This window comes from Chiloscyllium plagiosum, chromosome 5 (assembly GCF_004010195.1).
Source record: "Chiloscyllium plagiosum isolate BGI_BamShark_2017 chromosome 5, ASM401019v2, whole genome shotgun sequence".
Lineage (NCBI taxonomy): Eukaryota > Metazoa > Chordata > Chondrichthyes > Orectolobiformes > Hemiscylliidae > Chiloscyllium > Chiloscyllium plagiosum.
This window is the reverse complement of record NC_057714.1, coordinates 20,219,330-20,245,694: the sequence shown is the minus strand read 5'-3', so window position 1 is coordinate 20,245,694 and position 26,365 is coordinate 20,219,330. Positions and strand designations below refer to the sequence as shown.

General features: G+C 43.5%; 1 protein-coding gene across 3 annotated transcripts in view; it reads left to right on the top strand.

The window, feature by feature from the left end:
* Positions 1 to 26,365, top strand: part of myo10 (myosin X) — a 330,909-nt gene that overhangs the window by 281,493 nt on the left and 23,051 nt on the right. For all 3 annotated transcript variants that reach the window (XM_043689679.1, XM_043689681.1, XM_043689680.1), the window contains 6 exons: positions 707 to 895; positions 5,552 to 5,709; positions 9,715 to 9,838; positions 18,620 to 18,917; positions 22,860 to 23,064; positions 23,399 to 23,535. In XM_043689679.1, coding sequence (XP_043545614.1) covers positions 707 to 895; positions 5,552 to 5,709; positions 9,715 to 9,838; positions 18,620 to 18,917; positions 22,860 to 23,064; positions 23,399 to 23,535 — 1,111 coding nt within the window. The remainder of the gene's footprint in view (positions 1 to 706; positions 896 to 5,551; positions 5,710 to 9,714; positions 9,839 to 18,619; positions 18,918 to 22,859; positions 23,065 to 23,398; positions 23,536 to 26,365) is intronic.

Below are 26,365 nucleotides of genomic sequence, written 5' to 3'. Positions count from 1 at the left end.
GTTTGGGGGTGGCGGAAGTGGCGGCGGATGATGCGCTGTACATGGAGGTTAGTGGGGTGGTAGGTGAGCACCCGTGGGGTTCTGTCCTGGTGGCGGTTGGAGGGGCGGGGTTCAAGGGCGGAGGAGCGGGAAGTGGAAGAGATGCGGTGGAGGGCATCGTCGACCACGTCGGGGGGGAAATTGCGGTCCTTGAAGAAAGAGGCCATCTGGGTTGTGCGGTTTTGGTACTGGTCCTCCTGGGAGCAGATGCGGCGGAGTCGAAGGAATTGGGAGAATGGGATGGCGTTTTTACAGGGGGCAGGATGGAAGGAGGTGTAGTCCAGGTAGCTGTGGGAGTCGGTCGGTTAGTAGCAGATGTCCGTGTTGATTCGGTCGCCTGAGATAGAGCCAGGTTTTGTAGAAATGACGTAGTTCGTTGATGGTTATGTATCAACATAATACTACATTGGAAGTCAGTTTGAATGAAATGAAAGGGAAATTAGGTAATCAAATTCTTAACGAAAACTGGCACAGAATTGATTAAAACCACGAGATCATTTGTTGGGCCATGTGCTTGCAGTCTTTGAAATCAGTTGTAATCGCAGTTTGCCCACTATAGGCTGTTGAATGCAGCAATTTAGAGAATTCATTGTTAAGGTTTTCTTAAAAGCTGTAAACTATACTCAGGTAGTTATGAGAGAGTATAATTTTTTTGTGCTTTTAAAAGGATGGCTGCATAAAGAAGTTAAGAATGGTGGTAAATTCAGATCCTTGAAGAAGCGTTGGTTTGTACTGACCTATAACTCGCTAGACTACTACAAGAGCTCTGAAAGGAATATGGTCAAGCTTGGAACCCTGGTACTGAATAGCCTCTGTTCTGTCCTGCAACCTGATGAAAAGATTTTCAAAGAATTTGGTAAGATTCAACTCTGTTTTCTGAAGTGTGACCGTTGTAAATTTCAAACAAATGTAGATTTTTAGAATGGTGATATTTCAAGCAGACATTATCTTACTTGGCTCGGTGGCTGTTTGTATGGTTGAAAATTATGCCTGAAATGGGCTCCATTCCTGTTCTAGCTGAGGTGGACTTGAACTTACTTCATTGCCCTATGCCTGAGAATTTAAGGCCATAGCAAAGCACCTTGACTCAAATTGTCAGGGAAACAGCTCAGGATAAATCATCAATAAACAATGAGCCAAGAATCTGTTTCAGGCCCAAAAGTCCACACTAACCCTCGTAAGAGTAACCCACCCAGACCCATTTCCCTCTGACTAATGCACCTAACACTATGGGCAATTTCACATTGCCAATTCACCTTTGGCTTGTGGGAGGAAACTGGAACACCCGGAGGCAACCCATGCAAACACAGGAAGCATGTGCAAACTCCACACAGTCGCTCAAGTCTGGAATCGAACCTGGGTCCCTGGCACTGTGAGGCAGCAGTGCTAACCACTGAGCCACTATGCCGCCCCATCTGATCGGAAGTCTGTAGGGAAAAGACTTCAGAAGGAGTGATTTGGAAGTGTAAGTACTGTGGGTAAATCTATGTTAATAAACCGTTCCTTGCAAGTTTTTAAATATGATAACACAATAAACATCACAAAGATTAATATTTCCAAGAAAATGATTTCAAATTTCCTATTATTCAGAGCTTTAATCATCATGGGCACAACAGCATATTAAGTGTATACCAAAAGGTAACATTTACAGGATTTGTCCATTGATGAGCCTAAGGGATCAGCTGCTGATTTCAGTGAAGATGATTATCTGGTAGGATAGAAAACTAACATTGAACCTCATCCTATCATCTCATCAAGTGATTTGTTTAATATTTCTTCTAATGTTTTAGCATTGGTTGGGTTCTGCTTTAAAAATATTTCCCCCCGTCTGTGCAAATAACTTTTTAACAAGTGTAGTCCATGGCTCATATCAAGATGTCAAATCAGTCCGTTCACAAAAAAAGTTTAACACTTGATTCCAATTTTTCACCGTTTCAGAGGAATATTTTGATGCACAAAAGGACACATTCAGGGCATTTTTAGAGGAAGTCTGATTTCCTCTTGATGCTCTTGCATGTTGCTATGTCAAGCATGTCTACTCTGTTTTTGCAAGGTTTGTAGCTCAGGTTGAGGTTTATGGTGTAGGTTTGCTCACTGAGCTGTAGGTTTGATATCCAGACGTTTCATTACCTGGCTAGGTAACATTATCAGTGGCAACCTCCAAGTGAAACGAAGCTGTTGCCTCCTGATTTCTACTTATATGTTTGTCCTGGATGGGATTCCTGGGGTTTGTGTGATGTCATTTCCTGATCGTTTTCTGAGGGGTTGATAGATGGTATCTAGATCTATGTGTTTGTTTATGTCATTGTGGTTGGAGTGCCAGGCCTCTGGGAATTCTCTGGCATGTCTTTGCTTAGCCTGTCCAGGATAGATGTGTTGTCCCAGTCGAAATGGTGGGGTTTTTTTTAACTCTGTTAGTGATGGTTTCCCATTTTACACAAAAAATGAAAAACTGTTTTCCTCTTTGATATCATTTTCATGGCATAGGCTTTAGAATTAACTTTATTGTCACGTACTTAAATAATTACATTGAAAGATTTACAAGGCACCATCTTAGGTACAAAGGTACCTAGGTACAGATGTTTAAGTACAAATTCTTCAGAAAATGCATTAGAAAAATTAAGAAATAAAAGTCCACTTTCCAGCTAAAATGAGAAAAATAAAGAAAAAGTTCAGAATAACAATCTTTCCAACACAGTCCATGTAGAAGGTTGAGAGTCTGAGTTGGCGCTTAGATCAGGACATCACTGAAGAGAAGGAAGGAGTAAAAAAGACAAAAGTGAAAAAAATAGAAACGGACGGAGTGGACAAGTTCCAGCCATCAAGCTTAAAGTAATCTTGGAAGAAGGTGACAAAATTTTGGGAGCTCATGAGAAGTTTGAAACTTTCTGTAAGGTGAATGTTTTGACACGTTCAAATGTCAATATTAACAGCTGAGCTGTGCAGATGTCACAGGGATTTGGCCTTCAAAAGGCAAATTGATGCTTACATTGACAATTATTACATAATTGTTCACATCAGTAACAGCACTTTTCCAATGGAGAAAATGTCATAATGTATTTAAGGAAGTGCAGTTTTATAATCAATGGGTGTAGTAAGTCCAAAAGTTAGGGCTAGACCATTCAGGAGAGATGTTACGACGCACTTCTACACACAAAGGATAGTAGAGGTTTGGAAACTACCTTCATTAGTTGATGCTTGATCAGTTGTTAATTTTAGATCTGAAATTTCTTTCGTTAAGCAAACGTATTAAGGGATATAGGCCAAAGGAAGGTAATATGGAATTAGGCCACAGATTAGCCATGAACTCACGGAGTGACAGAACAGACACAAGGAGCTGAATGGCTTACTGCTGTTCCTATGTGTCATGTTTCTGTTCTGTGATTTAATTGAAGTTGCAGATCTGGCTGTTTTGCTGCTTCTTAAGGTAGGAGGAACTTAGAACAATGTAGCACGGAACAGGCCCTTTGGCCCTCGATGTTGTGCCAACCTGTGAACTAATCTACGCCCGTTCCCCTACGCTATCCCATCATCATCCATGTGCTTATCTAAGGATTGTTTAAAGCTCACTAATGTGGCTGAGTTAAATACATTGGCAGGCAGGGCATTCCATGCTCTTACCACTCTGTGTAAAGAACCTGCCTCTGACATCTGTCTTAAATCTATCATCCCTCAATTTATAGCTGTTTCCCCCTCAGACAAACTGACATCATCATCCTAGGAAAAAGACTTTCACTATCTACCCTATCTAATCCTCTGATCATCTTGTATGTCTCTATCAAATTCCCTCTTAGCCGCCACCTTTCCAATGAGAACAGACTCAAGTCCCTCAGCCTTTCTCGTAAGACCTTTTCCTCCAGACAAGGTAACATCCTGGTAAACCTCCTCTGCGCCTTTTCCAATGCTTCCATATCCTTCCTGTAATGGGGCGACCAGAACTGTACACAATATTCCAAGTGCAGCCGTACTAGCGTTTTGTATAGTTGCAGCATGACATTACGGCTCCGGAACCCAATCCCTCTAACAATAAAACCTACTAACACAGCTTATGCCTTCTTAACAGCACTATCAATCTGGGTGGCAACTTTCAGGGATCTACGTACATGGACTCCAAGATTCCTCTGCACATCCACAGTACCAAGAATCTTTCCATTATCCCACTATTCTGCCTTCCTGTTATTCTTCCCAAAGTGAGTCACCTCACATTTATCTGCATTGACCTCCATTTGCCGCCTCTCAGCCCAATTCTGAAATTTATCCAAGTCCCCCTGCAACCTTCAACACTCTTCCACACTGTCCACTACTCCACCAACTTTAGTGTCATCTAACCCATCCACCTAGGCCTGCGTCTAAGTCATTTATAAAAATGACAAACAGCAATGGTCCCAAAACAGATCCTTGTGGACTAGTAACCGGACTCTAGGCTGAATATTTTCCATCAACCACCACTCACTGCCTTTTTACAGAAAGCCAGTTTCTAATCCAAACTGCTAAATCACCTTTAATCCCATGCCTTTGCATTTTCTCCAACAGCCTACCATGTGGAACCTTATCAAAGGCCTTACTGAAGTCCATGTACACCACATCAACTGCCCTACCCTCATCCACATGCTTGGTCACCTTCTCAAAAAACTCAATGAGGTTTGTGAGACACGACCTGCCCCTGACGATTCCATGTTGACTATCTGCAATCAAATTGTTGCTTGCAAGATGATTATAAATCCTATTTCTCATAATCCTTTCCAAACCTTTTCCTACAACAGATGTAAGGCTCACTGGACTAAAGAATGGTCTGGTCTGAACAATGGTCTTCACTTCCCCTACGTTGTTTGACAAGCACTCTGCTCTAAAATGGAAATGTGTTCTATCAGTGGAACTGGAAACATGCACTATGACTGCCGTTCATTATGAATGCTTAGCTTGGTGATTGATCCAAAAATCATTGAAGCTTTTTATGAGATTATGGCTTTAATATTTGTTTGCAAACCTAATAAGGACTTGAAGGATTACAACGTTATTTCCCCTCAAGGCTCTTGGTTCAATATCAATAATAATGAGTTTGAACTCAAGGCTTTATTAGATGTCTGGAAATTGAATTTTGTTTTGATGATTTCAAAATAATTCTCATTACTTGCATGAGTCTTAAGAATAACATTTATTGCATGCAGGCCTTTAAACAATGTAGTAAGCTGCATTACTGTGGTGGAAAACTGATGGGTGATGTGTAACTGGCCTGGTTTTGCATCATCAGAACTCTCTCACTCTATCTTGACTACCGAAATACACTGCAAACCTGATCCCTGTTTGAAAAGACGCAAAACCGCCATTAAGTCGTCAGGCTTGCATGTCAATGGAAAATCTTTCACAAACCCGGACAAAGATTTGATTCATGGATACCTTTCTGGCCATAAATGCTTCCATGTAATGAAAACTCAATTATTGGCATCTGATTTTTTGCTACATATTTTCTGTTATATTTAATATTATTTATTTGTTCTTGGTTGACTGACAGGCTATTGGAATGTCACCGTATACGGCCGTAAACATTGTTATCATCTTTACACAAAGCTGCTGAATGAGGCAACGAGGTGGGCAAATGCCATCCAGAATGTTATTGATACCAAAGCACCAATCAATACACCTACGCAGCAACTTATTCAAGACATCCAGGTAAAGAAATCGGTGCAAAGTTACTAAAATTCCCTCTGTTTTATCGGGAGTATAATTTAAAATTGGCTAGGAATAGACTAGTATTTATTGTCCATCCTCAGTTGCTATTGTAAGTGATGGTGACCTATTGTGTCTGAATTGCTGCAAGCCATGTAATGTAAATATGTCCACATGACTGGTATAAATAGAATTCCAGGATTTTGACCCATCAAGAATAGTGATATAAAAGTCAGAATGGTGCATTAATTGAAGAGGAACTGGTCATGTGACTGTGGTTCCATGCATCTAAGTGGAAATGAAGTTTGGATGAGCTGTTGAAGGAGCTGTGACAAGTTGTTTCAGTACATTGCTGCTATGTATTTCCTTTACTGTGCATTAGAAATAGTGCCAGTGAATGCTCAAGATAATGGATAAGACCATAAGACATAGGAGTGGAAGTAAGGCCATTCGGCCCATCGAGTCCACTCCGCCATTCAATCATGGCTGATGCGCATTTCAGCTCCACTTACCAGCGTTCTCCCCGTGGCCCTTAATTCCTCGAGACAACAAGAATCTATCAATCTCGGCCTTGAAAACATTTAGCGTCCCGGCTTCCACTGCACTCCGTGGCAATGAATTCCACAGGCCCACCACTCTCTGGCTGAAGAAATGTCTCCGCATTTCTGTTCTGAAATGACCCCCTCTAATTCTAAGGCTGCTGGACACGTTCCAGTGCCAGTCTGTCCTTCCTGGGGTGTGGGGACCAAAACTGGACACAGTACTCCAAATGGGGCCTAACCAGAGGTTTATAAAGTCTTAGTAGTACATCTCTGTTTTTATATTCCAACCCTCTTGAGACAACATTGCATTCGCTTTCTTAATCACGGACTCAACCTGCATGTTTACCTTTAGAGAATCCTCGACTAGCACTTCCAGATCCCTTTGTGCTTTGGCTTTATTAATTTTCTCACCATTTAGTAAGTAGTCTATGCTTTTATTCTTTTTGCCAAAGTGCAAGACCTCGCACTTGCTCACGTTAAATTCCATCAGCCATTTCCTGGACCACTCTCCCAACCTGTCAAGATCCTTCTGCAGCCTCCCCACTTCCTCAGTACTACCTGCCTGTCCACCTAACTTCGTATCATCGGCAAACTTCGCTAGAATGCCCCCGGTTCCCTCATCCAAATCATTAATATATAATGCGAACAGCTGTGGCCCCAGCACCGAACCCTGCGGGACACCGCTCGTCACCGGCTGCCATTCTGAAAAAGAACCTTTTATCCCAACTCTTTGCCTTCTGTTAGACAGCCAATCCTCAATCCATCCCAGCAGCTCATTTTCGAACACCATGGGCCCTCACCTTGCTCAGCAGCCTCCCGTGTGGCACCTTATCAAAGGCCTTTTGAAAGTCTAGATAGACCACATCCACTGGGTTTCCCTGGTCTAACCTACTTGTTACCTCTTCAAAAAATTCCAACAGGATGAGTGCCATTCAGGCAGGCACAGAGTATTCCATCATGCCTGTGCCTTGTAGATGGTGATAAGCTTTGGACTGGTCAGGTTCGTCTCTGACCTGCTCTTGCAACCACAGCATTTGAATGATTGGTCTAGTTCAGTTTCTGGCCAATGGTAATCCCCAGGGTATTGACAAAACAAAATTCAGTGAATGTCAAGAGAACATGATTAGGATTCTCTTTTTAATTAGAGATTATCATTATTATGCAAAACGCTGTTGCGGCCACACTTGGAATATTGTGTACAGTTCTGGTAGCCCCATTACAGAAAGGATGTGGAAGCATTGGAAAAAGTACAAAGGAGATTTGCCAGGGTGTTGCCTGGTCTGGAGGGAAGGCCTTATGAGGAAAGGCTGAGACTTCGGTCTGTTCTCATTGGAAAGAAGAAGGCTACGCGGAATTTGATAGAGACATACAAGATGATCAGAGGATTAGATAGGGTAGACAGTGAAAGTCTTTTTCCTAGGATGATGACGTCAGCTTGTACAAGACGGCACAAGTACAAATTGAGGGGTGATAGATTTAAGATAGATGTCAGAGGCAAGTTCTTTACGCAGTGTGTGGAATGCCCTACCTGCTAAGGTAGTCAACTCAGCCACATTAGGGAGATTTAAACAATCCTTAGATAAGCACATGGATGATTTTGGGATAGTGTAGGGGGACGAGCTGAGAATAGTTCACAGGTCGGCACAACATCGAGGGCCAAAGGGCCTGTTCTGCGCTGTATTGTTCTATGTTCTTTGTTCTAATACCTGGAACTTGAATTGTTCCAGGTATTAGTTCAGAAGTGGGAATGTTTGGTGATGACTGCACAGCCCCCTTTGCTTGTTTCAGAATCTGACATGTTGCAAATGGGGCTGTGCATTATGCAGTCATCACCAAACATTCCCACTTCTGAACTAATGACAGTGAAATGATCATTGATGAAGTAATTGAAAATGGTTGGGCCTCAGACACTGAGGATTTAATAGCAGAACACTTAGAAAGGAGAGGTAGAATTAGACAGTCAGCATGGATTTGCAAAGGGATAGATAAAAATGTGATCAGACAGGAAACGAAGAGTAGGAATAAATGGCTATTTTTCCAAATGGCGGGCAGCAACTAGTTGTAGAGGTCAGTATTAAGATCCCAGCTGTTCATAATACATGTTCATGGTTTAGATGTGAGTACAAAATGTAATAACTCAAAATTTGCAAATGTTGGTTGGGGGGGGTGGTGAACTGTGAGGAGGAGGCAGAGATTTTGCACTGTCGTTGGACAAGCTGAGTGAGTGGGCAACTGCATGACAGATGCAGTATAACGTGCATCAATGTGAGGTTATCCACTTTGGGAGCAAAAACAGAAAAGCAGATTATTATTGAAACAGCTGTAAATTGAGAGATGGGAATGTTCAGTGAGACCCAGATGTCCTCATGTACCAGCTATTGAAAGGAAGCATACAGCTATAGCATGCTGTGTAAAGAAGGCTATGTATTTCCATTCCACTATTTCCTATTTGACTAGTATTACCTCTAATTTTATCACCCTTGATGTCCCATGCAAGAGGATTAATCACCTGCAAACCCCTGTGATCATAGAGTTTTTGAACAGATTTGTAGCTCGGGTTGTGGATGAGGTCACTGAACTGGTGCGTTTTCCTGCAGATGTTTTGTCTCCTCGCTCGGTGACATCATCAGTGCGCCTTGATAGAATATTGGTGGTTGGTATGGTTTTGATGTTGTCTCTGTTTTTTAGTATTCTGTGTCTGTGTCTGAGTAGTTTGTATGGAGTTCCTATTTAATGTGTTTATTGATTTGAGTTCCGGTTGGAGAAATTCTCTCACCTATCTCTGCTTTGCCAATCACACAGACAATGAAGGACATGACTTCAAATAGGACAATGTAACCATCCTAGCACAGGAAAAACAGAGACGAGACGATTCTCGCAAGAGAATTCCTGGAAGCCTGGCACTCCAACCAGAACTCAATCAGTTAAATACATTGAACTGGACCCTATAGACAAATCACTCAGACATAGAACCTAAAAATCAGAGATGCGTAAATACCAGGTGGGACAGACCACCAATACTTTACTAAAGACACATTAATGGTGTCACCTAACATCTGCAGATAAACGCACCAGCTCAGCGAGTGAATCACGGCCCTTTGATCATGTTTAACACTTTAATTAGATTACCTTTTAATCTTTAATTGAATGTAAATAGAGTCTGTGCAATGACCTTGATAACTTCATCTTTCTGATGAATCTGCACCACAGCAAAACCTTGGGCCATTGGAAAGCCTTTTTGAGTTGGAGTGATCACACCTGAATGAATAACTTCATCAATTCTTCCTGCAAAGATCATATTTCTCACATAGGGCAACAACACATTGTACCGCAAAATCACTTTGCTCTCCAGTAAGGATCTGTTGTAACAGTCTAAGCAAAAGCATGGTTAGCCATTAATGAGGATTTACAATGTGTTTTTGGGAATTGGAGAAAGAAACTTAAATTTTTGTGTCCTGCACATTAGGAAAACAGCCTGAATATTGACGTTGTGGAACAAATCTACAAGAGGAACCCAATTCTACGTTATACACATCATCCTCTGCATTCCTCACTTTTGCCACTACCATACGGAGACATCAATTTAACTTGTGAGTAAGGAATATCTGTTGTATAATTTACTGAAAGTTACATTTCTATAATATTGGGATATCTGGTCAGCTTGGACGGGTTGGACGGAAGGGTCTGTTTCCATGCTGTACATCTCTATGACTCTATGAACTGAGTGTCACAACATTGTCAAACAAAATTTGACACCAAAATACATAAGGATGGCGAAAAAGCTTGGTATTAAGGTAGGTGCAAAGAGGAAAGAAAGATAGTGATTTAAGAAGGGAACTCCAGAGCGTAAGACCTCTACTGTGGGAGGCACAACCAAGCAGTGATGAAAACAATGGAAATTGGAAATGCACACAAGTATTATAGAATCCTGGACAGCACAGAAAGCTATTCATCCTGTCGAGTCTGCGCCAATTTGGTGCAATAGCAATTCAGCAAATCCTGCTGCCCTACTCTTCTCCTGTGCTGTAAATTGTTCTCTGGAAATGCTTATTCAACTCCCTTTGAGATGTCACAACTGAATTTGTATCCACTACATTGCAGAGTATTCAAAATCCTAACAACCTTTTGTTTTTAAAAAAGTTTTATTTCATAAAACCTTTGATCCATTTGCTGTTCAAGTTCAGTATATGTGCTCTTATTACCAACTCCCTCACCCAAAGGGAACACTATTTTCCCTCTTTTCTATCCAGACCTGTCAGGATTTGACCACCTCTATCAAATCACTGAACCTTCTCGAAGGAGCTGACGCTATTCCCGTTCAATACAGCCAAACAACTGAAATCCCTCATTCCTGTGAGCACATTCAACTTCATCCCTAATGACTTTGACTTTGGAAGGAAAAGCCCAGAATTAAATGCATACTCCAGTTGAGGCTAAACTAATGTTTCGTACTTATTGTCCCTCTCTTTGATATCATGTTCCTTTAAAAAGACCTGGATTTTATATTTTATTGACCACTTTCTCAATGTGACTGAGCATTTCAATAGTCTCTGCAGATGTAGTCCTCGGTGTCTCCACTCATGCACCTCCTTAAGAATAGTATTTTTATTTTATGTTTTGTTCTCCCTCCCATTTCATACTTGTGTCCGTTTAAGTGAGATGGCTATGGGTTTGGATCATTCACACCAACCTGTCTGTGTCCCCTTGAAATCTATTGCTGTCTGCTGACAATACCTCCAGATTTCATGTCACCTGAAAATGTTGATGTCATGTACTTGAAAGTGCAATTCCAGCTCTTTAGTATAGCACAGAAAAGACCCATTGAGTCTGCACTGATATAACTACAACTAAAAATGTGCTAATCCCAATTTCCTGCATTTGTCCCATATCCTTGAATGTTGTGATATTTGAAGTACTGATCCAAATACCTGGTGAAGGTTTTAAGGTTTCCAGCCCCCCACCATCACAGACAGGACATTTCAGATTTCCTCCACCCTGCTGAGTGAAAAAGGTTTTTACCCAAATCCCCTCTGAACCTTCTGCTCCTTAAGCTAAAACTATGCCCTCTCATGATTGATTTTTGTCAAGCAAGGGGAAAGCTATTCTCTATTCACCCTGTCCATACCCCACATAATCATATGCATGTCAATCATGTCTCCACTTAGGTTTTCTTTAGAGCAGAGAAGACTTATCTAGTCTCTCCTAATAGCTCAATTTCTCCATCATAGGCAACATCCTGGTGAACCCCTTCTGAACCTCCTGTAGTGCTATCCCATCCTTGCTGTAGTGAGGTGGACCAGAATTGCACACAGTACTCGAATTATGGTCTGACCAACACTTTGTACAACTCCAACATTACCCTTATACTCCATGCCACAACTGATGAAAGCAAGTGGCCCATACCCCTTAACAATCCTAGTCACATGCTCGATCAACTTGAGGGCTCTGAGAATCATTTCCCCAAATTCCCTCTGTTCCTCAAAGCTACGGTGTCCTGCCACTCATTAAATACCTCCTCATCTTGTTTCCTGTTCCAAAGTGCATCACTTTGCACTTTTATGCTATCTGTTGCTGATCTTCCCATCTGCCCAATCCATCTATGTCCTCCTGTAGCCTACTGGAACAATCATCCTAGTCATCTTCTTTGCTATCAACCACTCTACCAATCTTGGTATTGTCTGAAAATTTGCTTATATTGCCCCCCACATTTTCATCTTTATCATTTTTTTTAGATTAGATTAGATTACATTACAGCGTGGAAACAGGCCCTTCAGCCCAACAAGTCCACACCGACCCGCCGAAGTGCAACCCACCCATGCCCCTACATTTACCCCTTACCTAAACTACGGGCAATTTAGCATGGCCAATTCACCTGACCTGCACATCTTTGGACTGTGGGAGGAAACCGGAGCACCCGGAGGAAACCCACGCAGACACTGGGAGAATGTGCAAACTCCACACAGTCAGTCGCCTGAGGCAGGAATTGAACCCGGGTCTCAGGCGCTGTGAGGCAGCAGTGCTAACCACTGTGCCACCGTGCCGCCCACATTTATGTATATAACAAACAACAACGGTCCCAGTATTGATCCTTGTGGTACACCGCTGGACACCAGTCTCCGGTCACTCAAACAGCCTTCCACCATTACCCTTGTATCCTATCACTAAACCAGGTTCTGATCCATCTCGCCAGGTTTCCCTCAATTCCATGTGCTGTAACCTTCTCAATCAGTCTCCCAGGTGGGACCTCATCAATAGCTTTGCTAAAATCCATATAAACTACATCAACTGAACTTCCTTCATCCACACACTTGATCGTATTTTCAAAAAAAAATCTAACAGATTTGCTTGGCATGACCTCCCTCTGTCAAAGCCATGCTGACTATCCCTAATTAACCCAAGCCTGTCCAAATGGGTATTGGTTCGCTCCTTCGCAATTCTCTCCAATAGTTTTCCCACCGCTGCCATGAGACTCACCAGTCTGTAATTTCCTGGTTTGTCCCCCTTAAACATTGAAACCAAATTTGGCATCAGCAAGTCCTCAGGCACATTCCCCACGAGGACCCCCCCCCCCAGGAATTTGTCTCTGAGCCCCTGCAATTTCATGCCTCACCTCCTACAGCAGACTATGATCTACTTCATCTAGGCCAGAGGAATCCTGTTTTTAAGCCTGACAGAGCCTCCATTACCTCTCAATTTCCTATGTCAACTTGTGCAAGTCCACCCCATTCCCTTTTCCTGAATCCTGTACTTACGTTCTCCTTTTCCAGACTGAAGAGAAGTATTCACTCAACACCCTTCCAATGTTCTGTGGCTTCACACACAGGTTGCCCCCTTGATCCTTAATGGGCCTTCTTTCCTTCGTTAACCTCTTCCCTTTCACATATTTATAAAATATCTTAGGATTCTCTCTCTAATCCTATTCACAAGTCCTTTTCCATGCCTCCTTTTTTGCTCTTTCTTTAACTTCCCTCCTGAAACTTCCTGTATTCCTTGAGGGCTGGAGCTGAATTGCATCCTTTGGACTTGCTAAAAGCTCAACATTTCTTTTTTATCTGGTCCTAAACTTTCTTTGACAGCCAGGATTCTCTGAATGTATTGGTCCTACATTTCCCTCAAAAGGCTACATGTTCATAGAATCATTGAAGAATCCCTACTGTGTGGAAACCGACCATTCGGCCCAACAAGTCAACACTGACCCTCTGAAGAGTAACCCATCCAGACCCATTCCCCTACCCTATTATTCTACAGTTCCCCTACTAATGCATCCAACCTAATCATCCCTGAATGCTATGGGCAATTTAACATAGAACATGACAGTGCAGTACAGATCCTTCAGCCCTCGATGATTGCACAGATTGGCTTTAGATTGTTGCACCAATATTATTCCATTCTCATCCATATGCCTATCCAATGACCATTTAAAGGCCCTTCCAGTCGGTGAGTCTACTACTGGTGCAGGCAGTGCTTTCCACGCCCCTACTACTCTCTGAGTAAAGAAACTATCTCTGACATCTGTCCTATATCTATCACCCCTCAATTTAAAGCTATGTCCCTTCGTGCTAGCCATCGCTGTCCAAAGGAAGAGGCTCTCACTGTCCACTCTATCTAACCCTCTGATTATATGTCTCAATTAAGTCACCTCTCGACCTTTTTCTCTCTAAGAAAACAGCCTCAAGTCCCTCAGCCTTTCCTCGTCAGACCTTCCCTCCATACCATCCTCATACCATCCTCATAAATCTCCTGTGAACCCTTTCCAAAGCTTCCACGTCCTTCCTATAATGCAGTGACCAGGATTGTGCAGAATACTCCAAATGTGGCCGCACCAAAGTTTTGTACAGCTGCAACATGATCTCATGGTTCTGAAACTCAATTCCTCTACCAATAAAAGCTAACACACCATATGCCACACGCACAGACCATGTCCTGAACTATGAAAGCAACCACCCCAACTTGCACAATTAAAGTTGCATCAAGACACTGTTCAAAAGGGCCACAACACACTGCAGCACACCAGAACTGCAAAAAGAGGAAGAACACCTCTACAATGTCTTCGCCAAAAACCGATACCCCCGCAATTTCATCAACAGATGCCTAAGGGAAAGACAACGGAATGAGGACATGCCACAACCCAAAGGACTAGCCACACTACCATACATCAAGAACATTTCTGAACTGACAGCCAGACTACTACGACCACTAGGACTCATAACAGCACACAAACCAACAGCCACCCTCAGACAACAACTCACCAGAACGAAGGACCCGATACTACTATTATAGGACAAGCCAAACCGAGAACAGCCAGGGAATTCCTAGAGGCATGGCACTCATCCACAGATTCTATCAACAAACACATCGACCTGGACCCAATATACCAGCCACTGCAGTGGACAGCTGGAACTGACAACCGGAAGCGGCAGATTCAAACCACTACAAATGCAGGAGGAAAGATCACAGAAGCGCTTCACAGGAGGCTCCCAAGCACTGAGGATGTCACTAGACAGGGGACGAAACGTCTGCAACACAAATTTCCAGCTCGGCGAACAGAACCACAACGAGCACCCGAGCTACAAATCTTCTCACAAACTTTGAATTCCTGTTACTCCTTCCAAAGTGAATCATCTCACACGTTTCCGCATTGAACTCCATTTTCCAACTCTCAGCCCAGCTCTGCATCATATCTAGGTCCCTCTGAAACCAACAACATCCTTTATCACTATCCACAACTCTACTGACCTTAGTGTCATCCACAAATTTGCGAACCCATTCTTCTGTGTCATCATCCAGGTCATTTATATAAATGACGAATAACAATGGACTGAAAACAGATCCTTACACTATAACACTGGTAACTGAACTCCAGGATGAATGTTTCCCATCAACCACGACCTCCTGTCGTCTTCCAGCTAGCCAATTTCTGATCCAAACCACTAAATCACCCTCACTCTCATGCCTCCGTATTTTGTGCAATAGTCTACCTCGGGGCACGTTATCAAATGTCTTACTGAAATCCATATACACCATGTCAACTGCTTTACCCTCATCCACCTGTTTGGTCACCTTCTCAAAGAACTCAATAAGGTTTGTGAGGTATGACCGACCCTTCATAAAACTGTGTTGACTATCCCTAATCAACTTATTCCTTTCCAGTTGATTATAAAACCAATCCCTTATAACCCTTTCCAACATTTTACCCACAACTGGAGTAAGGCTCACTGATCTATAATTACCAGGGTTGTCTCTACTCCCCTTGAACAAGGGGACAACATTTGCTATCCTCCAGTCTTCTGGCACTATTCCTGTAGGCAATAATGACATAAAGATCAAAGCCAAAGGCTCTGCAGTCTCCACCCTGGCTTCCCAGAGAATTCTAGGATAAATTCCATCCGGCCCAGGGGACTTATCTATTTTTACATTCTCCAGAACTGGTAGCACTTCCTCCTTATGCACCTCAATAGTATCTTGTCTAGTAGCCTGTATCTCAGTATTCTCCTCAAACATTGTCTTTTTCTAGTGTGAATACTAACGCAAAGTATTCATTTAGCATTTCCCCTGACTCCCCACACAACTTCCCATTGCTATCTGTGATTAGCCCTAATCTTACTCCAGTCATTCTTTTATTCCTGATATAGCTACAGAAAGCCTTAGGATTTTCCTTAATCCTTCTCCACCAATGGTTTCTCATGTCCCCTCCTGGCTCCTCTTAGCTCTCTCTTTAGGTCTTTCCTGGCTAATTTCGAACTCTCAAGCACCCTCACTGAGCCATCACATCTCATCCTAAACTAAGCCGCTTTCTTGCTCTTAACAAGAGATTCAATTTCCTTAGTAAACTATGGCTCCCATGCTCAACCACTTCCTCCCTGTCTGACAGGTACATACTTGACACGCAATAGCTGTTCCTTGAATAAGCTCCAAATTGTGCCCATCCCCTGCAGTTTCCATCCCCATCCTACGCATCCTAAATCTTGCTTGATTACATCGTAATTGCCTTTCCTCCAGCTATAACCCTTGCCCTCTGGTGTATACCTATCCCTTTCCATCACTAAAGTAAACATAACCAAATTGTGGTCCCTGTCACGAAAGTAATCACCTACCTCCAAATCTAACACCTGGCCGGGTTCATTACCCAGTACCAAATCCAATATGGCCTCACCTCTTGTTGGCCTGTCTACATACTGTGTCAGGAAACCCTCCCGCACTCATTGGACAAAAACTGGCCCATCTAAAGTACTTGAACTATAGTATTCCCAGTCAATATTTTAGAAGTTACAGACCCCTATAACAATTCCCCTGTTACTCTCGCTCCTATCCAGAATCATCTTTGCTATCTTTTCCTCCACATCTCTGGAACTATTTGGAGGCCTATAGAAAACTCCCAACAGCGTTGCCTCTCCTTTCCAGTTTCTAACCTCAGCCCATACTACCTCAAGAGACGAGTCCTCAAATGTCCTTTCTGCAACTGTAATACTATCTTTAACTAACAATGCCACACCACCCCCTCATGTACCATTTTCTCTGTTCTTACTGAAAAATCTAAATCTCGGAACCTGTAATAATCATTCCTGTCCCTACTCTACCCTTGTCTCTGAAACAGTCACAACACCGAAATCCCAGGTACCAACCCATGCTGCAAGTTCATCCATCTTATTCCAGATGCTCCTGGCATTGAAGTAGACACACTTCAAACCAACTTCTTGCCTGACGGTACCTTCTTACAATCTTGAAACCTTCGTTCTGACTTCACTTCATTCTTATCTTCCCATTTACTTGAACTACAATTATGGTTCCCAACCCCCTGCCGAATTAGATTAAACCCACCCCAATAGCATGAGCAAATTTCCCCCCAGGATATTGGTTCCCCTCTGGTTCAGGTGTAGACCATCCTTTTTGTAGAGGTCCCACCTACCCTAGAATAAGTCCCAATTATCCTCCCTCTCCCTCTCCCTCTCCCTCTCCCTCACTAGCAAGTGGCACAGCAACAGATCAAAGATAGCAACTCCGTTCGTTCTAGCTCTAAGCTTCCACCCTAGCTCCCTGAAGTACTTTTTTACATCCTGATCCCTTTTCCTATCTATGTCGGTAGTGAGTATGTGGACCACGACTTGGGGCTGCTCCCCCTCCCCCGCAAGGATCCCAAAAACACGATCTGAGACATCACAAACCCTAGCACCTGGGAAGCAGCACACCGATCATGAGTCTCTCCCATTCCCACAGAACCTCCGATCTGTCCCCCTAACTATGGGGACTAATGCTCTGCTCTTCTCCCCACTTGCCTTCAGAGCAACAAGGACAGACTCTTTGCGAGACACCTGTGCCCCATTGCTTACCCCTGGTAAGTTGTCCCCCTAACAGTATCCAAAGCGGTATACTTGTTATTGAGGGTAACGGCCACAGGGGCTCCCTGCATTGCCTGCCAGTTCGCTTTCCAATCCCTGACAGTAACCCATCGACCTTTTACGTTTCATTTAACATTGCCACTTCACCTGACCTGCACATCTTTGGACTGTGGAAGGAAACCACAACACCCACTATGCGAATATGCAAACTCCTCCCCCCACCCCACACAGACAGTCACCCGAGGCTGGAATTGTGCCTGGGTCCCTGACGCTGTGAGGCTGCAGTGCTAGCCATTAAGCTACCGTGCTGCCCAAGTTGGATGTGTACTCTTGCCAACTCTTTTTTTTTTTTTGGATGCTCCCCACTGTTCCTCTGTCACAAGGAGCAGTTCCCAGTCTACTGCTGCCTCAGCCTGCTTTATTGTAATAAAATCTACCTTGGTCCCAACCCAAAGGCATCTTTTGCCTTGTCCAGAACAAATTTGAACTGTACTGTGTTTTGGTTGCTATGCTTTGAATGTTTCCCCAATGCCACGTTTCAATTCCAGCCTCGGATGACTGTCTGTTTGAGGTTTGCACGTTCTCCCCTTGTCTGCGTGGGTTTGCTCCGGGTGCTCCGGTTTCCTCCCACAGTCCAAAGATGCGCAGGTTAGGTGAACTGGCCATGCTAAATTGCCCATAGTGTTAAGTGCATTAGTCAGAGGGAAATGGGTCAGGATGGGTTACTCTTTGGAGGGTCGATGTAGACTGGTTGGGCCGAAGAGCATGTTCCCACACTGTAGGGAATCTAATCTAATCTAATACCAAGAAAATTGTGGAGGCTTTTTAACTGATGCATTCAATTCTCCATTATCCACTCAACATTTCATAAAGGCATGTATCCAACAAAATCTCCCATGTCTTCCACCATGAAATTAGTAAAGAGCTGTATATTTTATTTTGCAATAATATTTGTGATGTGTTTCCAATATCTATTACATGTATTGACTTTGACTAAAATCAATCCTGTATTTCTGCTGTTTGTTTTCTTCCTAGTGTTAAAAGAAAAAGGCTACATAACTCTGCAGGATGAAGCCATCAGTCTCTTCAATTCCTTACTTCAACTGCAGTCTGCTTCTGATCCAATTCCCATCCTGCAGGATATTTTACAGACTGGACAAGATCTGCAACCTCTACAGGATGAACTTTACTGCCAACTTGTCAAACAGACAAACAAAGTGCCTCACCCAGGGAGTGAGTGCAACTTGCGCAGTTGGCAATTACTGGCCTGCATGAGTTGTACATTTGTGCCAAGCCGTACTATCCTGAGATACCTCAAATTCCACCTCAAAAGGTAAAATTCACAGCATCCATTTGTTCAACCTAAGACAAAAACGTGATGCAAGAAATAAGACGTGCTCTGTTTTGTTTTGCTGTTCACTGATCTAGTCTTGGTCTCAACTTTGCATAACCTGTGACTCCCCAGCAGTTCTAAAATCTCCTTGACATCCTAGAACACATTGAATGATTCAGCCTCTCTGCTGTCTGGATTGCAGAATCCCAAACTTTCATCACACTTTGAGAGAAGAAATTTATTTGGTTGTAGAATTCCCTACAATGGAGGCTCCTCTTGACAAATACTCTGGCAATCCCACTCCAAAATGGCAAAGCACATGAATAGGATATTAAGAAGACAGATGGGATACTTGCTTTTATCAGTCATGACAGAGAGTTTAAGAGCAAGGAGGTAATGTTGGAGTTATAGTGACATAGAGATGTACAGCATGGAAACATATAGCGTAAGGAGGGTTGACATCTTGGTAGGTATGGATAGAAGCTAAAACCCAAAAAGAAACAATCACATTACTATGAGTGTATTATAGGCCCCCACGTTGTCAGAAATACAAAAGCAGATACTTTTACTCTTTAAAATGTAATCTGGAAAGTTCTCAACTTACCCGACATTGACTGGGTAGTCACAGTGTGAAGGCTTGAGAGGGAATAGAATTCTCAAAATGCATCCAGAAGAGATCATTTGCAGCCATTGGGTAGAAGACCCTACAAGAGAGAGGTGGTCGTGGCTGAGAAAATGGTTGAAGTATCAATGGGGAAGCTCTTTGTAGGTAGCAATTATAACTCCGTTAGATTCAAGATGATTATGGAAAAGGAGAAGGATGGTCTTGAAATCAAAGTTTTAAACTGGGGTAGGCCAGTTTTTTTAACGTCAGGTATGATTTGGCCAGAGCGGACTCTGAGCTGGAACTGATATTTTTAAGTAAAGCTATGTCAGAACAGTGGAAGGCATTCAAGAAGGAAATAGGGAATATACAGGGCCATGTTCCAATAAGGATAAAGTGTGGAACCAACAAATCCATCAAACTTCGGATGTTGAAGGATATATAGAATTGGATAAAAAGAAAATAAATGGCAGATACTGAGGGTTCAAAATAGTAGAAGTCCTTGGAGTATAAATTGTGTAAGAGGGAACTTTTTTTAAAAAAAGAAATTAGAAGAGTGAAATGGAGCATGAAAGGGGAATGGCTTGTAAATAAAGGAAAATCCGAATTTAGTTTGCGAGTACATTAAGTGTAAACAAATAACTAAGAAAAGAGTTGGGCCCATTAAAGACGATTTGGATTTGGAGGACATAAGCAGGGCTCTAAATGAATACTTTGCGCTTGTATTTACTCATCAGAGGAACGATTTGTCTGTAGAAATCAGGAAGAAGGATTGTGATACAATTAAAGAAAGGAGGTTGAGTGGTCTGGCAAGTTTAAAAGCAGATAAATCACCAGGGTCAGATGAAATGTTTTGCAGGCTGAGAGCGAGTCAAGGGAGAAAATAGTATGGCATTGGCAATAATTTTTCAAGCCGCTCTGACCACAGCAGAGCTGCCATAGGTTTAGAGGACAGCCTCTGTTGTACATTATTCAAGAAGGGATGAGCCAGGAAACTACAAGCCAGTCATTCTAATTTCAGTGGTCAGAAACTATTGAAAGCAGTTCTGAGGAACAGAATTAGTCTACACTTGGAGAGGCAGGGATTAATTTGGAACAACCAGCATGGTTTTGTTAAGGGGAAATTCAATCAAGTTTGTCTTCCCAACTTGATTGACATTTTGGAAGAGGTGACCGGGTGAGGCCAATGCATTTGGGGCAGGAATCTGAAGGGCCTCCTTGTGGTGAGTGATCATTTTCCTACCCCTGAACTGAGAGACCCACTTGCTCCAGAGGTACGTGATAACATCTGTGAACAGGTTGCTTAGAAAAATAGTGTGGCGGGAATCTGCAGCTCAGTGCTTTCAAGGATAGTAGAGGCAGAAACTCTCATAATACTTAAGACATGTTTAGATGTGCACTTGCAGTGACGAGGTGTGCATGGCAATGGGCCCAGTGCTTGAAAATGGGATTAGAATAATTAGGTGCTTAGGCATATTTGACTGGGCCTTGTTAGGCCTTGTTTGGACCTCTGTGTGCTATCAATAGCTAGTCAGGCTGAAAAGAGGAATTCAATTCTGAAAAGTGTGATGTGATGCATTCAAGGAGGTCGAACAAAGCAGGGAAGTAGACAATGAATTGTCGGACCTTCGGAAGTATACAGGATCAGAGGGACCTTGATGTAAACGTTAGGCAGCAGGGAAGTGGTCAAGAAAGCGTTTCATCAATCAAAACATTCAAAACACGAGCAAGGAGGCTTATGATGGAGTTGCACATAACTAGTCAGCCTACTACAGGAAAGATGTGACTGAACGAGAGAGGGTGCAAGAAGACTCACCAGGATATTGCCGGGACTGGAGTGATTCAGCTGTGAAGAGAGACTGGGTAGCCTGTGATTGTTTTTCTTGGAGCAGAGAAGGCTGAGGGGGATCAGGTTGAGGTGCAGGGATATGGGGTGCATGAGCATAATAGATGAGGAGAAACATTTCCATTTAGTAAAGGAGTCAATAGATGGAAATGTGTTGCTGGAGAAGCCAGCAGGTCAGGCAGCATCGAGGGAACAGGAGAATCGACGTTTCGGGCATTAGCCCTTCTTCAGGAATGAGGAAAGTTTGTCCAGCAGGCTAAGATAAAAGATAGGGAGGAGGGACTTGGGGGAGGGGCGTCGGAAATGTGATAGGTGGAAAAAGGTCAAGGTGAGGGTGATAGGACAGATAGGGGTGGGGGCGGAGAGGTCGGGAAGAAGATTGCAGGTTAGGGAGGCGGTGCTGAATTTGATGGATTTGACTGAGACAGGCTGGGGGGAGGGGAAATGAGGAAACTGGTGAAATCCGAGTTCATCCCTTGTGGTTGGAGGGTTCCTAGCCGGAAGATGAGGCGTTCATCCACTAAAGGAGTCAATAACCAGGGATACAGTTTTAAGGCCAGGAGCAGGAGTTTCTGAAGGGATTTAAGGAAAACAGTTCCTCCCAAACTCACTGCCAAAAAGGGTGATGAAGACAGGAACCCTCGAGGCATTTCAGAGGTATTTAGATGAGCACTGAAACACCACAGCATTCAAGGCTACAGACCAAGTGCTAGAAATCATATTTATAATAGCTCCTTGACCTGCAAGGACACATTGGGCCATTCTTTGTTTTTAAAACTCCTGATTCTATGTATGCTGTCAACTGTCAGGAATCAATAAGGTTATGAACAAATGCATAACTGAAGGAATAAATCAATGTGGACTTCACCAGTTTCCTCTTTTCCCCTTCCCCCACCTCACCCCAGCTCCAGCCTTCCAGCTCAGCACTGTCCCCATGACCTGTCCTACCTACCTATCTTCCTTTCCACCGATTCACTCCACCCTCCTCTCTGACCTATCACCTCCATTCCCACCCCCATTCACCTATAGTACTCTATGCTATTTTCTCCCCACCTCCACCGCCCTCTCATTTACCTCTCCACCCTGCAGGCACCCTGCCTCTATCCCTGATGAAGGGCTTTTGCCCGAAACGTCGATTTTCCTGCTCCTCAGATGCTGCCTGACCTGCTGTGCTTTTCCAGCACCACTCTAATCTAGACTCTGGTTTCCAGCATCTGCAGTCCTTGTTTTTACCTAAATTAAGGAATAGGCTTGGCTTGTTTTTGAAGAATCAGTTGACCTGAACGACCTATACTTGTGATTCCCAATATGGGATAAGGATAGAAAAATACGGATTTGTGCAGAAGAATGAATTATCTTGTACAAGTGCTTTCACTCATATTAATTTTTGTGCTCAAATCTTAATTTAATATATTTCAATTGCGGTTCTGTTTTCAGCTGACAAACAAAGTTTTGAAAAGATGACTCCAGTTGCAATTTGATTTCTTACTAGGGTACGTGACCAGTTTCAAGGAGAGTTGGAAAAGTATGCCATATTCATATACGAATCATTAAAGAAAACTAAAACCAGAGAATATGTGCCTTCCCGAGAAGAAATCATAGCCTTAATTAACAGGCGAGAGATGACCTCTACCATTTATTGCCATGGAGGTGGTTCCTGCCAAATCACAATTAATTCTCATGCAACTGCAGGGGAGGTAAGGCCTCACAACAGAAAAGGGCTTCTGAATTTCATTTTTGTTGTCTTGTTGAGAGCCACTGTACTTCTAAATGCATTGAAACATTAATGAACCTTAGTACAAATTGGTAGGATGGTATGCATGGTCTTGTAATTCTTGCTGTTGTGAAAGAGATGTTCCTTTAGCCTGTAGACAGTAAATTTCAACGATCCATAAACTGTCTAAACCAAATGGGGTAGATGGGCTCACTATTTCGTTGCCAGAGTTTGATGCAATGGCAAGAAATTAAAATGGCAATTGCAAAATAACTGACAATAGGAAACAAATAAAATTTTAACTTCAATTGTTGCAGGTTGTTGAGAAGTTGGTTCGTGGGCTGGCCATGGAGAACTGCAGAAATATGTTTGCTCTCTTTGAGCATAAGGGTACTACTGATAAAGCAATTGAAAGCAAAACAGTTGTGGCTGATATTTTGGCAAAATTTGAAAAGTAAGTGCTAGCCCCTTTTTTTACCAGATCTCTCCTGGTTGATATCAAAATAGCTTTAATTATAAACATATTCTGTAGAAGATCGCTTGGCCCATTATTTCCTGTGGCAGGATTTCAGTGTGCAGGTAAGGTTTTAGATCTATTTCATTTTAAGATCCAGTTCCCTGTCTAGATGTTACCATTGTGTTCCCAGTAGCAGGGAATCCTCCAGACACACATGTAACCCAAGAGCAAGCAAGTTAAGTGATCATTGGTGGACATTGTGAAATATTTGTAATGGTTGTGAAGTCTGACAAAATTTCCATCCAATCATTTTCTGTTGTGAACAGCATACCAATTTAAATGCACTGCTGTTTTTAAAATCTTTCACAGCACCATGTGATACAGGAACTTCCAGGTTGTTCCTTTTAAAACAGGCATTGGTCTAAGATGACCACAAGAGGGTGAAAGATGATGGGGAAAATGGGAGAAGTCAGAGTGTAGGTTGAAGCTGAGGTGACTGTCCTGCAACATCCACAACCATCTCCCTATGTTCCAGTCATAGAATCAGTAGAGTGCCAGAAAGAGGCCATTCAGCCCTCAAATCTGCACCTACCCTCCCAAGAAGGGCTCAGTGGTTAGCACTGCAACCTCACAGCGACAGGGACCCATGTTCAATTCCCACCTCGGGCGACTGTCTGTGTGGAGTTTGTACATTCTCCCTGTGTCTCTGTGGGTTTCCTCCGGGTGCTCCGATTTCCTCCCACAATCCAAAGGTGTGCTGGCAGGTGAATTGGCCATGCTAAATTGCCCTTAGTGTTAGGTGCACCAGTAAATGTAGGGTAGGGGAAAGGTCTGGGTGGGCTCATCTTCAGAGGGTCAGTGTGGACTTGTTGGGACGAAGGGCCAGTTTCCATACTGTAGGGAATTTAGTCTCTTAATCTTAATCACACCATCCCCATAACTCCGCCTGAGGTTTTTACTATGACTGATCCATCTAACCTGCACATCTTTGGACTGTGGGAGAAAACCAGAGCACACAGAGAAAGTTCATGCAGATGTGTGCAGAACATGCAAACTCCACACAGCTTTCTCCCAATTTCCATTGATTCCAGTTGTGCTAGAGCTTCTTGATGCCACGCTCAATTGAATGTGGCCTTGATGTCAAGGGCTATCAGTCTCAACTCACTTCTGGAATTTATCTCATTTGTCCATGTTGAAACCAAGGCTGTAATAAGGTCAGGAGCTGAATGGCCCTGGAGGAACCTAAACTGGGCATCAATGAGGTTATTGCTGAACAGCTGCTGCTCAGTAGTACCGTTAGTGACACCTTTCATCATTTTACTGATAATGCCAGGGTGGCACTATGGCACTGCTGCCTCACAATGCCAGGGACCTGGGTTCAATCGCAGCCTCAGGCAACTGTTTGTGTGGAGTTTGCACAATCTCCCTATATCTGCGTGGGTATCCTCTGTATATTCTGGTTTCCTCCCCCCGTCCAAACATGTGCATGTTAGATGAATTGGCCATGATAAATTGCCCACAAGTATCCAGGGGTGTGCAGGCTAAGTGGATTAGCCATGGGAAATGCAGGGATAGTGATGGTGGTTCTGAGTGAACTTCTTTTTGGATCTTGAGCTTTGTCCCACCATAACTTCAAAGGTAAAAATGATAGTGTTGCTGATAGCTTCCTCCTTGTTTAATAAAAGCAGAACATCTGAGGGACCATGACTGTACTGGGGGGTGGCATCAGTGAGTCAGTAGAGTTGTGGGCTAAATGAATGTAAGATATATTGACATTTACAATGGTGACTGCAGAGTCAAGGCCAGGTCATAACCTCTGGGAGGAACACCTTCCACCCCGACCTAAGGCTCACCTGGACCATCTCCGCTTCCGCCTTGGGACTCTCCAACCACATGGGACACCTCCCTCCTTTTCCTGGACCTCTCCATCTCCATTTCCGGCGACCGACGCAACACTGACATCTACTTCAAACTCACCAACTCCCACAGCTACCTGGACTGCACCCACCCACCCCCATAGCTTAAAGACCCTGTTCCTTAATCCCATTTCCTCCACATCTGCTCCCAGGAGGACCAATTCCATTCCAGAACATCCCAGATGGCCTCCTTCTTCAAAGACCACATTTTCCTCTCCTACATGGTCAACAATGCCCTCCATTGCATCTCCTCCATTTCCCGCACCACTGCCCTTGAACCCCACCAATCACAACAAGGACAGACCCCCACCCCCGGTCCTCACCTTCCACTCCACCAGCATCTGGATACTCCGGATATATCGCATCATCCTCCACCATTTCTGTCACCAACAAACAGACCCCACCACTAGGGATATATTTCCCTCCCCACTCCTATCTGCATTCTACAGAGGCCATTCCCACCGTGATTCCTTTGTTAGTTCCACGTCTCCTGCCAATCCACCCTGCACTCCCAGCACCTTTCCTTGCCACTGCAAGAGGTGTAAAACCTGCGCCCACACCTCCCCCATCACCTCCATCCAAGGCCCCAAAGGATCCTTTCACATCTGACACTTTGTTTTGAGCCTAAACAAATGTCCATTGTTCTCAATGTGATCTCCTCTACACTGGGGAGACAGGACGCCAGACATTTCAGACAACATCTGAGACATGCACTAACCAACCCCACCACCCTGTAGCCTAACACTTCAACTCCCACTCCACCAAGGACATGCAGATCCTGGGCCTCCTCCACCGCCAAATTGTAGCCACCCGACGTCTGGAGGAAGAACACCTCCGCTTCCGCCTTGGGACTCTCCAACCACATGGGATCAATGTCAATTTCACCAATTTCGTCATCTCCCCCCCCCCCC